The 12,491-nt window shown below is 39.7% G+C and overlaps 1 protein-coding gene across 1 annotated transcript in view; it reads right to left on the reverse strand.

Moving 5' to 3' along the window:
• Positions 1–12,491, reverse strand: part of E2F7 (E2F transcription factor 7) — a 32,588-nt gene that overhangs the window by 15,271 nt on the left and 4,826 nt on the right. Inside the window, exons 3-4 of the mRNA XM_070947521.1 lie at positions 10,694–10,972; positions 6,936–7,104 (exon numbers count right to left, since the gene is read on the reverse strand). Coding sequence (XP_070803622.1) covers positions 6,936–7,104; positions 10,694–10,972 — 448 coding nt within the window. The remainder of the gene's footprint in view (positions 1–6,935; positions 7,105–10,693; positions 10,973–12,491) is intronic.

The raw sequence follows: 12,491 nt of genomic DNA on the forward strand, positions 1-12,491 counted from the left end.
CTTGAGGTCAGTGACCACCCCATTGTGATTATCAGAGACATTAAGTTCATTCTTCTATAGTTCTTCTGTGTAATTTTGCCACCTCATCTTAATCTCTTCTGCCTCTGTTAGGTCCCTGCCATTTTGATCCTTTATCATGCCCATCTTTGCATGAAACATTTCCTTCATATCTCCAATTTTCTTGAAGAGATCTTTCGTCCTTCCTATTCTATTGTTTTCTTCTATTTCTTTGCACTGTTCATTTAAGAAGGCATTCTTATCTCTTCTAGCTATTCTCTGGAATTCTGCATTGGGTGTATCTTTCCCTCTTGTCTTTCGCTTCCCTTCTTTCAGCTATTTGCAAAGCTTCCTCAGACACCCATTTTGCTTTCTTGTGTTTTTTTCTTTGGGATGATTTTAGTTGCTACCTCTTGTACAATGTTGCGGACCTCCGTCCATAATTCTTCAGGCACTCTGTCTATCAGATCTAATTCCTTAAATATATTTGTCACCTCTACTGTATATTCATCAGGGATATGATTTAGTTCATACCTGAATGGCCTAGTGCTTTCCCCTACTTTCTTCAATTTAAGCCTAAATTTTGTAACAAGAAGCTCATGATCTGAGCCACAGTCAGCTCCTGGTCTTGTTTTTACTGACTGTATAGAGCTTCTCCATCTTTGGCTGTAGAGCACAGTCAATCTGATTTCTGTGTTGACCGTCTGGTGATGTCCATGTGTAGAGTCGTCTCTTGGGTTGTCGGAAAAGAGTGTTTGCTATGACCATTGTATTCTCTTGACAAAATTCTATCAGCCTGTGCCCTGCTTCATTTTGTACTCCAAGGTCGAACTTGCCTGTTATTCTGATTATCTTTTGGCTTCCAACTTTAGCATTCCAATGCCCCATGATGATAAGGACATCATTTTTTGATGTTAATTCTACAAGATGCTGTAGGGCTTCATAGAACCGGTCAATTTCATCCTCTTCAGCACCAGTGGTTGGGGCATAGACTTGGACTACTGTGATATTGGTTTGCCTTGGATTCGAACTGAGATCATTCTGTCATTTTGGGGATTGTATCCCAGTATTGCTTTTCCTACTCTTTTATTGACTATGAAGGCTACTCCATTTCTTCTGATTCTTGCCCGCAGTAGTATACCTGATGGTCATCGGAATTAAATTCACCCATTCCTGTCCATTTTGGTTTGCTGATTCCTAAAATGTCGATGTTCAATCTTGTCATCTCTTGTTTGACCACGTCCAGCTTGCCTTGATTCATGGATCTTACATTCCAGGTTCCTATGGCGTATAGATCTTTACAGCATTGGACTTTCCTTTCACCACCAGATGCATCCACAGCTAGCGTCCTTTCGGCTTTGGCCCAGTCGCTTCACTCTTTCTGGCGCTACTAGTACTAGCCCCCTACTCTTCCCCAGTAGCATATTGGACACCTTCCAACCTGAGGGGCTCATCTTTTAGCGTCATATCTTTTTGACTTTTGGTACCGTCCATGGGGTTTTCATGGCAAACATACTGGAGTGGGTTGCAATTTCCTTCTCCAGTGGATCACATTTTGTCAGAACTCTCTGCTATGACCTGTCCGTATTGGGTGGCCCTGCACGGCATAGCTTCATTGAGCTACACAAGCCTCTTCACCATGAGAAGGCAGTAATCCATGACGGAGCAGTAATCCATGAAGGGGGCAAAGACATTATTCTTCCTTAATAATAACCCTGACTGTAATAGAAGCTCCTTGAGAGGTCATGCACAGGACTGCATTGTAATCAAATGATCAAGATCCCTTTTCATTTAAAGATACTCATTTGCAATTGATCTTATAAGAACAATTCTCTATTGCATGTAATGTGGATAATTGGTGACGCACTGGCTTCTTTTAAAATGTTATATTCTAATATGCTTGTATGAACAGGGAATTATTGATCCATGAACAATATCCTAGAGCTCTGTCAGATTCTATACCAGCTTCAGCTTATTAAAGGGCTGCCAATCCTGTATAATGTTTCCAAGGGTAGGCACTAACAATATCTTAGAAGCAACTCATAATTTCTAAGTTCATATATACATATAAATGTAAACACTGAAAAGAGTTTAACAATTATAACCAGATTGTACTAGAGCTCCTACTTCTTTCTGGAATCTGAATTAGTTCCAGTGAAAGGAAATGTTCAAACTCTATTTTTTATTCCAATAGCAAAACTGTCTAATGTTCCTTAGTGAAAAGAGTGTGAGCTCTCTGAGATTTATTATAAGAGGATTTAAAATGTCTCACAGTCTTGTAAATGCTCATATATTATACTGTAAACATAAATATATAAATTTTTGTAATGTTCAAAAAGAATTATGCAAAATTGAATAATACTGTTAGAGATAAGAAGACTAGCACTATTACACCCAGCAGTAATGAAACTTTAAATATTATTATTACAAGTACAGCAATAATCGCTCCTTGTTCATGACTCGAGTCTTTGAAAAGTTTAAGATGGTTCACCTTGAAATATATATGGAGATAGGTATTATTGTTGAAGTTAATACTGTGTCAATAAAACTAAGTATTCAACTGGAAACCAGTAGCGTATTCAGTTTCTGAGACACTTGATAACACTAGTTAAATCTTGTTAAAAGAAAACAACAACCCCTATTTAGATTAAACAAAAGGTAATGGTAAAGGTTCCCCTTCCACATATGTGCTAGTTGTTCCCAACTCTAGGGGGCGGTGCTCATCTCCATTTCAAAGCTGAAGAGCCAGCACTGTCCGAAGACGTCTCCGTGGTCATATGACCGGCATGACTAAACGCCGAAGGTGCACGGAATGCTGTTACCTTCCCACCAAAGGTGGTCCCTATTTTTCTATTTGCATTTTTTACGTGCTTTCGAACTGCTAGGTTGGCAGAAGCTGGGACAAGTAACGGGAGCTCACCCTGTTACGTGGCACTAGGGATTCGAACCGCTGAACTGCCGACCTTTCGATCAACAAGCTCAGCATCTTAACCACTAAGATGCTGATAATATACAATAGGTTAAAAAAAATTTGATTGTTATATAGAGTTATTATCATTTACTGTTAATTTATTATTTTTCTTGTTGTATTTTTACACTTTTTAAAAGTGTAAAAGTACTTTTTAAAAAAGTACTCTGTATGGGGCTTTTTTTTTTTGCATTGATGTATTGTCTTCTAATTATTCTTGGGTTTCTGTTTTTTCCCTTTTTGTCATTATTTTATAAGTAATGATAATAACAATAAAAAAGAATTCAACTGGGAACACATTACTTTGAAACTGTGGTATATAAACTTACTATTTATTCTCCAAGCAAAGATTTACATTTGGAATAAAAGCATTCTTTCTATGTTTCACTATCCATGAGTTAAACTGAAGATGGTTGCATTAATGTGAGTTTGGGGAACTATAAAAAGTGCAAGTTGAGAGATCTGTAGTTACTTTGCCTTAACAGCAGATCTGGGGGATATAAGTCTTCACTGAAAATAATTTACTGCTCTTATCATATTTCTTGAGACTTCATTCCTCATTATATTTTTCATTAAACTTCCTACAGAAGAGAAATAACTTTGTTATGAAAAACAACTATTTAAGGCAATATGCTATACAAAAATGAAACAAAGCATATAATTATATGAGGTCAAAGTTTACATCAATAGTCTAGTAATACCAGCTCATCTATAAAGACTTAGTAGCCAATTTTTGTATAATATAGTCTCCCTGGTGTCCTCTTACTGGATATGACTACAACTCACAGCCAGCAAGGTGTTTCCTATTCAGTCTTGAGTGGCAATATATTTTGTGGAAAACTACCAACCTATTTTTGCCCTTATCATTGGTGTAGGCCCAAACTAGCTTTATATCCCCATATAAATACATTCATTCCTTGTCTTTTGCTAGCATTGTATGAGTGATCACTGCTGCCCTTTCTCTCTTCACTAAACCAAGGGGAACCCTGGAGTAGAAGTAGTCCTTGACTTGTAACTACAGTTGAGCCAAAATTTCTATTGCTACATAAGGCAGTTTTAAAGTGTGTTTTTTCCTATTTACGATCTTTTTTGCCAGTTGTTAAGCGAATCACTGCAGTTGTTAAATGACTCACTTACATGGTTGTTCAGTGAATGTGGCTTCCCCCATTGACTTTTCTTGCTGAAATTCAAGCTAGGAGGATTACAAATGGTGATCATATGACCCCAGTTGCCAAGTGCCCGAATTTTGATCACCAGAACATGGGGATGCTGCAACGCTCTTAATTGTGAAAACTGATCATAAGTAACTTTTTTCAGTGCCATTGTAACTTCAAACAGTCATTAAATGGATGGTTATAAGTTAAGGGTTACTTTAATGAACAGAAAGCTGCTCTGGGCCAACTCTAGGTGTCAAACTCAAGGCCCGCGGGCTGGATCACAGAAGGCAGGTGCATGTGTGCACGTCAGGATGGTGGGCTGGGCCTGTGCATGCATGCGCCCACTACCCCCTGCGCACATGCCCCCCCCCAGGATGAGCTGAGCTGAACTGAAGCGACGTGTGCCAGTTCCTTAGTATTTCCAAGATGGCCGCACTTACCGGCCTTTCAGGTATGTGGGGAGAGGTGTCTGGCAGCAGGGGCTCTGCAGCTGGCCCACCAAGAAACAGGCATGGGGCGGCGGAGGCAGGTGATGCGTACCACTGGGCGCACCTGCTCCATCCCTTATGGCCGGGACAGGGCAGGTGGCTGCTGTGGGCTAAGACAAGGTGAGGAGGGTGTGGGGCAGCTGCTGCCAGACAACATCGGCCCGCCTACTCTGTCCCATCTGTTTTTGCTTGTGGTTGGATAGCAGGTCGCCACTGGTCATCTCCTCAGCCCCCTCGCGGGTCTTGCTCCCCTCGCACACCAGATGCACCTCGGTACCTGTGGGCCACTGCCACCACTGAGGCCGTCAGCAGCTCGTGCAGGTCAATTAAGCCGCTGCCGTTGCCACCCAGAGCACCAGACCCGCCCAGTCCAAAGGAGGCGAAGCAGACAGCTAGAAAGGCGAGTAGTGGTGGTAGAGTATGCCCAGGCCCAGCATGCAATAGATGGCCACCCTGACAGGGGAAAGCCGGATCCCCATTGGTGCCATGGCTGCCTAGGCCTAATCGGGATTGTGTGCCTCACCCCCATCTCTGCTGGGCCTGGGCAGCCATGGCGCCGATGGGGATCTGGCTTTTCCTGCTTGCGGTGGCCGTCTTTTGCCTGCTGGGCCTTGGGACGCTCTACCACCTCTACTTGGCCTTTCTAGCTGGCTGCTTCACTTCCTTTGGGCTGGACAGGTCTGTTGAATGGTGGTTGTGGCAGCACAGGATGGCCGACCGTTTTTGGCTGTAGCTGCCCCGGAAACCCTTGGGTTCCCTTCCCAACCCCACCCGGTCCCCACAGGCACCACCCACGTGAGTGACATCAAGCTTGCCATGCCCAGTCAGCTGTCCCAACCATGCCCCTCCCCTTGGAGGACAACTGCAATGCTGATCCGGCCCTCAATGAAATTGAGTTTGACACCCCTGCTCTAGAATATGGAAGAAACCAAATACTGAATAGAATACTTTGGTTTCTTCCATACTCTAGAGCAGGGGTACAAACTCACGTCGTCATCACATGACGTATCGGGACTTTTTCCCCCTTTGTTAAACTGGGCGTGGGCATAGCCAGCACGTGATGCATTTGGTCCCCCGGCCGAGAGTTTGACAGCCCTGCTCTAGAATTTGACCAACTGTGTGTGTGGAACTGCTCATGAAATTTCTGGCATATTTTCCAATGATATATGAAAACAAGAGTGATCCATAGGCACACTGAATGCCCTAATTTAATGGGTTCTCACCCCTGCAGCAGTTGGTGATGTGCATAAGTCTCAAAGTTATGAGAAAGAGATCTTTTTTTGACAAGGTGCTAATGGCAATATCCTCCAGAATATCACAACTCTGAGGTAAATGCCAAATCAAGCGTGGGCCATGATTACCTGAGATTAACCCACTGTTGTCATGGTGGCTATGAAGTTCTGACTGGATTCTTTTGGGAGAAAGTTAGAAAATCCTCAGCACTTCAGTTACAGAAAACCAACTACATACCCAGCAATGAATTTAAACAGCTTGGGAAGGGAGGTTGTTGAAAATCAGGCAGGCCAATACAACAGCATCATTTCAAATTTATCAGCTTTCACGAGTGATAATTTGTGGAATTGATCATCTGGTGACAATCAAAATACTCTGCAGCACTATTGCAATGATCCCTCCCCAGTCTTAGAATTATAGGTAGCAAAATAATTTCTTTCATGCTTTTATTGATAAAGAATATTCTGAAGACTAAAGTTTGCATCAAGAAATAAGGAGATATGAATTGAGTTGGCTTAAAACATGAACCATATGAAATCCTCCAAAGAAATTTGCAAGTACTATAACTGATTATAAACAAATTATGTGATTCACATTTTAAAGCAAACAACACATTTCATATTTTTAAGGTATTAGGTGGGTTGAAATAGTTCAGTTTTAATGCTTGTCTAAATTAGCAATGCATTTATTAATTTCAAAGCATACTACAATTCACACTATATAATGCATATTATATTATGTGTTGATGGGGAAGGGAGACATCATGGACGTAACAGTGAATATATGCCTGTGAAACTAACACCATGAAACAAACTGATCTGATACAGACTCTTTCAACTATGATGTTTCCTACTGGAATGTGTTTTTGGATGAATTCCTGTGAAGGAATCACTTGGCAGCATTACAAAACAATTCAGCAGCACCTTCTGGGAAAGCTAAATAGAACACATGCAAATTACACAGTAGCACAATACATTTAAATAGTGCATATTTACAGCATTATGTCTCATGGATTCACATTAAGGTCAATTTAATGTCAATTATTAGGAACATTCATTTTTGCAATCAACCTTATTTTGCCGGCATACATACCAAGGCTGGAAGCCACTTCATCCAAAGAAATTGTTGTCTTCTCCGCTGATAAAGGGTAACTAGGATAGCGAGCTAAAAATTTTTGGCACAGCAATCCTAAGCTTTTCTGTTTTCTGCTGGGTCTTTGCTTTTCATATTCATCTGTAGTTCCATCATCTGCAGTATCACACTAGAAACAGAGAGAATGGTTCTTTATGGCCATCTGTTCCATTATGCCAAAGCACTTGTTACATATAGCTGTTTACCAATACATGTACAAACTATTATATATGTGTTAGGAACTCATTTCTGAAAACTAGATAACCTATATTGCTTTCTTATTACAAACTGTATTAGTAGTCAGAAAAATATAATTTAGAAACACATTACTATACTTCACATAGTAAACAGATTTGGTTTAAAGAAGTGCTGTTTGAAACAAAACCTTGCTCTGGAAAATGCAGGGAGAATACTTTAACTCTCTGAATAAGAACCATCAACGAATCTGATATTCATATATGTTTTCTTTCCTCTTTGGAAGCTTCTATGTTACACATTTTGTCCTCACTAGAAGAATGTGTAATATAGAAGCTTCCATAGAAGCTTCTATGTGAAGAATGTTTTTAATTCAACTAGTTACTTCTTTTGGAGCAACTGCTCAAATATTTCACAAGTAGGTCCAAAGTTTAAGGACCCACCCATTTTAATTTAGACTGTGTTGGGGAAGATACCTATGCAATGCCTGAAAATCTATACTCTATATAATGCAGTCCTAGTGGACAACCATTTAAATGAGCCAGCAGTGTGCAGCAGCTGTCAAAAAAGCAAGCACAGTTCTAGGCTGCATAAACAGAGGGATAAAATAAAGATCACGTGAAGTGTTAATATCACTTTATAATGCCTTGGTAAGACCACACTTAGGAATACTGCATTCAGTGGTCACCACGATGTAAAAAAGATGTGGAGACTCCAGAAAGAGTGTAGAGAAGAGCAACAAAGGTGATTAGGGGACTGGAGGCTAAAACTTATGAAGAATGGTTGCAGGAACTGGCTATGTCTAGTCTTATGAAAAGAAGGACTAAGGGTGACATGATAACAGTGTTCCAATATCACAGGGGCTGCCACAAAGGAGGGAGTCAAGCTATTCTCCAAAGCACCTGAGGGTAGAAGAAGAAGCAATGGGTGGAAACTAATCAAGGAGAGAAGCAACTTAGAACTAAGGAGAAATTTCCTGACAGTGAGAACAATTAATCAGTAGAACAACTTGCCTCCAGAAGTTGTGAATACTCCAACACTGGAAGTTTTTAAAAAGATGTTGGATAACCATGTCTGAAATGGTGTAGGGTTTCCTGCCTAAGCAGGGGGTTGGACTAGAAGACCTCCAAGGTCCCTTCCAACTCTGTTATTCTATTCTCTTAAGTTATCTTTACTGTCTGTTCCTGCTCATCTTCCTAAACTCATATCCATATCCATACATATATATGTATTCTACAGTACCAAAATTATTAGTTAATCTATTGGTACATACCATGAGACACTGATACAACGTAAGCAGGGACTTTACAGCAAGTTGAAATTTTATTGAAATGATGAAATGATGAAATGTTTCAATGCAAGCTCTACCTCTTGTACACTTGCATGCAATATCGCAGTGCAAGTACAAAAGAGGGAGATTGATTTTGGACTCCAGACCACTATCACAGTAAGTGGAGATTCCTAAAATATCATTGTAGTAAAAGTGAAGCTTTGTCAGGCTAAATTGAATCAATATGTTAATTATTATTGGGAATGTTGTGTTTGACCTCGGGAGTTGGGGTGGGCATGGCCAGTTTGAGGTCACTTGTGTCAGGGACACCTGTGGGGGCCCCAAGTGCTCTGCCAGTGAAAACAGGCTCCCAATCTCAGTTTTGGGACAGCCACCTGCAATCCTCTGCCAGCAAAAACAGAGCTTGGGAGGGCTGTGCAGAGGGTTGCAGGAGGTTGTCCCAGCCAAAAATGGAGATTGGGAGCCCGTTTTCGCTAGCAGAGGCACCATGGGCCGGCCCATCACTGTTTTCAGGGCAGCCCTGCGGGCCAGATCTAAGCACCCTGCGAGCCGGATCTGTCTCGCAGGCCTTGAGTTTGACATCCCTGTTCTAAATTGATCAAGCTTTTCATGACCTTTCTTATGCTTAAATTTTACTAAGCGTTCTACACCAATTAAATATGAAACACAAGAAGCCTTAGTTGTTGGTTTGCACAGGGGAACCTGCAGTGATACAAGAAGGGGGAGAAATTAGAAATACAAGAAGTCCTTGATTTGCAACCACAACTGGAATTGGAATTTTGGCCATAAATTGTTGCAGATGTAAATCAAGGCATCATATCACCAGAATTGAAGTTTTGACAGTTTTTTATGGCAGCCATTAAATGAATCATGTGGTTGAAAGTCCAAGTCCACTCGTCCAAATGGGTTTTTTTGGTTGGAAATTGGCAAAAAACGAAACAAACTGCAGACATGTTATGGGGAGACAACGCAGTGGTTGTAAATATGAGGTGGTTGCCAAGTGCCCAAAATCACATGACTGTGGGAAAGGGCACGTTTTACAATGACCGGAAGTGCTTTCCAATCATTTTAACTTCAAACAGATATTAAAGGACCAGTCATAAATGGAGGATTATCACTATTCTCAGCATCAAAATTCCATGTTTTAGTATCAAAAGAAAGTTATCAGATCTTCAACCAGGGATCCTGCAATGCATTTAAAGGCTTAAAAAAAACCCCTACTTTCATTTCCTTGAAAATTTATTAATGCATTTCTCAGGATGGGTGGTTTGGGAGTGACAATCCTCAATAGATTTAACTACTTATAAATCATTACATTTAATAAACTCTATACAATACAGGTTGATTGGTTAATATCATTTCATTTTAAATAAATTATAGATTAAGGACCAACTTTGAAGTTACCATTCGTGAATGTAATGGCTGACATACAGTACATAATTTATTATACAGTGCTAATAGAGTATCCACTATATTTTAATCTTTAAAAAATGGATTGATTCAGACCAGTTGGGTTTACCTTTTCTATACTTTTGTGTTATAGTTTACATTCGAATCTATCACCATAGTGTCTGTGACATAAGTTGAAGAGTCCCCAGAGTATTCCGCCCATTTTAAAGGACATAAAAACATAGATTACTTTAAAAAAATTAAATATGGTAAAATATCTATGAGAAAACCAAGTCTTATTAAGTCAATGCATTCAGAACTTGAGATCTCCTTCATTTGAACCTGAAAAGGTTGTTGCCCATTGTTCTAAAACTGCTTTAGTTCTTTCCTAGGCCCATCTATTGTATTGTCAGGATCATATTTATCCTAGGCTCAAAAGATAATTACATGCCCCAGCTTTGAATCTTTAAGTTGAAAAAGTATTCAGATGGCAACAGGTTGTTATTGTCCTATGGTTTCCTTGACTCAATCACACATATTTCTGACCCTGTAGTGCTCCCATGAGAGCCCACGAAAAGATAAGATTCCTTTAAGCAGCTGTCAAGAGATACATCAAAAACATGCTAGATACTCCTGAAAAGCACTTTGTTTGTTTCAGATCTGAATACTGCTGGCTAATAATGTAAAATAAACTATACATAACTAAAGAGAATAGAATGCAAATGAAGGTTACTGAGATTGTGGATGTTAAACAACAGCTGTCTACATGCCTAAAGAGATTTTTATATAATTAAAATAGGTAGCCGTTTAATTGTAATAATTTTCCCTGTGACAGGTGAGTTACCTGTGAGGAATCGGGGAGAGCATCGCTGAATTCATTGTTCTCAATTGGTCTGAAGAGTTCCTTTTTCTTTTCCCTGTCCCGCATGTCAGGACTAGCAGCACTAATAAGCATCTTTAGGTTAGCTGTTGGAGTCCATGGATCTGCAAGTGGCCTATCTGTCAGCTTCACAGGTGTAATTGGGCTTCTCTCAGGAGTACAGGTTTTTTGCTTGGACAAATCAATGGGCTCATTTTTCATGGGAGTCTTTGGGGTCATTCTGGGTCGATCAAATATATTTTCCTGTTAGAAAGAAGGCAGTCAATTAACGTATAAATATACAACAATTCCCGGGTTGTACAGCACTTCAGCTTCACACCAAGAATTACCTGCTCAGGACTCAAGACTATCAATGGCTCCTAGCCAAGATGACCAGACATTGCTTTAATATCAAGGGTAGTATACCACTCAGAAAAGGTGATACTGTGCTCCTGTACTTCTCATAGACATCTCAATGTCATCTGGCTGACTTTTATGGGAACAAATGTGAAATAAGATAGTTCCAACCACATAAGGCTCTTCAAATAGCCTGCCTTGACTTTTATAGGAAGGAAACGAGATTACTGTACAATTTGGGAAGGTGATAAGGAACTGACTCAACCTAGACATCAGAACCCTTAAGTCACAAAGATTGAGAATCAAGTTTATTTTCAGAACAGCGCTTTTCTTTATTCATATTGGGAAGGAAGGAAACTTCAAAGAGCCAAATAGGAGCAAACCACCATTTAGAGTCTTAAGACTTTCTAGCTTCTTCAAAAAATACTTCGTAGAGGAGATGCAATGTGTAAGGGCACATCACATAACTTTCAGATACAAGATGACCCACGGCTTACAACTGGTTACTTAGTGATTGTGTGAAGTTATGACTAATCTGAAAAAGGGAACCCAGATTTGAGGTTCCAATGGTTGGGCCCCTTCCATAGACACATGACTGAACTTTGGATGCTTGACAACATGGCCACATTTATAACAATTTGCAGCATTCCATGGTGACGTGACCAGATTTTGCAATGGTTTACCAAAAACCAGCACTTCTGGTTTTCAGCATACCTGCCCCATAGGAAACAACTGTGGCCATCGCTTTATGACTGTCACAAAAAAGAAAGTAAAAAACATGTTATATTATGGTTTATGAATTATGATCATATCTTAAGGACTACCTGTATATGAAGGGCTATATTTAATAAATATGGGACTTATTCAAACATTGTGATTGAAGTGGTAGGGACCAGAATATTTATAATGAGAGAGGAATGATTGGTCTTTCTAAAATTAATGCCTTCATAATTGAATAAACAGTAAAGATTCAATGACTTATTTTTTTATAAGTACTGTTACAGGTAAGTTACAAAAATATGCATAGGTATCAACAAAACAATCTGATGAAACTCTGATGTAGTAGAGACTCATCCTTGCTTTATATGGCAATCACATCACATCTTGCATTATTTAATGTTACTAAATTGTATATTCTGTTTGAATAGAGATGTGTAGAATAATCACTTGATTTGCCACTTCTTCTATCCCTCTTTGTAAGAATTTGGTCTTTCTTTAAAGAGTGCAAATCTTTGGGGAGACATGAATTAGAAGTTCCATTTTTCCTATTCATCCTTTTGTGATTCAACTGCTAGCAAGACATCTTAGTTTAGGCTGAGCCTAAGTACTAAATCTTATATATTAAAAACTCACATTAGTACAAGTGGCAATTGCAATACATTGGCTTGCACTTAAGTATTATGCAACTGCTTAGAATGGTGGAATT

Source organism: Pituophis catenifer, unplaced genomic scaffold (genome assembly GCF_029215685.1).
Source record: "Pituophis catenifer annectens isolate HBS135680 unplaced genomic scaffold, rPitCat1.0.hap2 SCAF_7, whole genome shotgun sequence".
NCBI lineage: Eukaryota > Metazoa > Chordata > Lepidosauria > Squamata > Colubridae > Pituophis > Pituophis catenifer.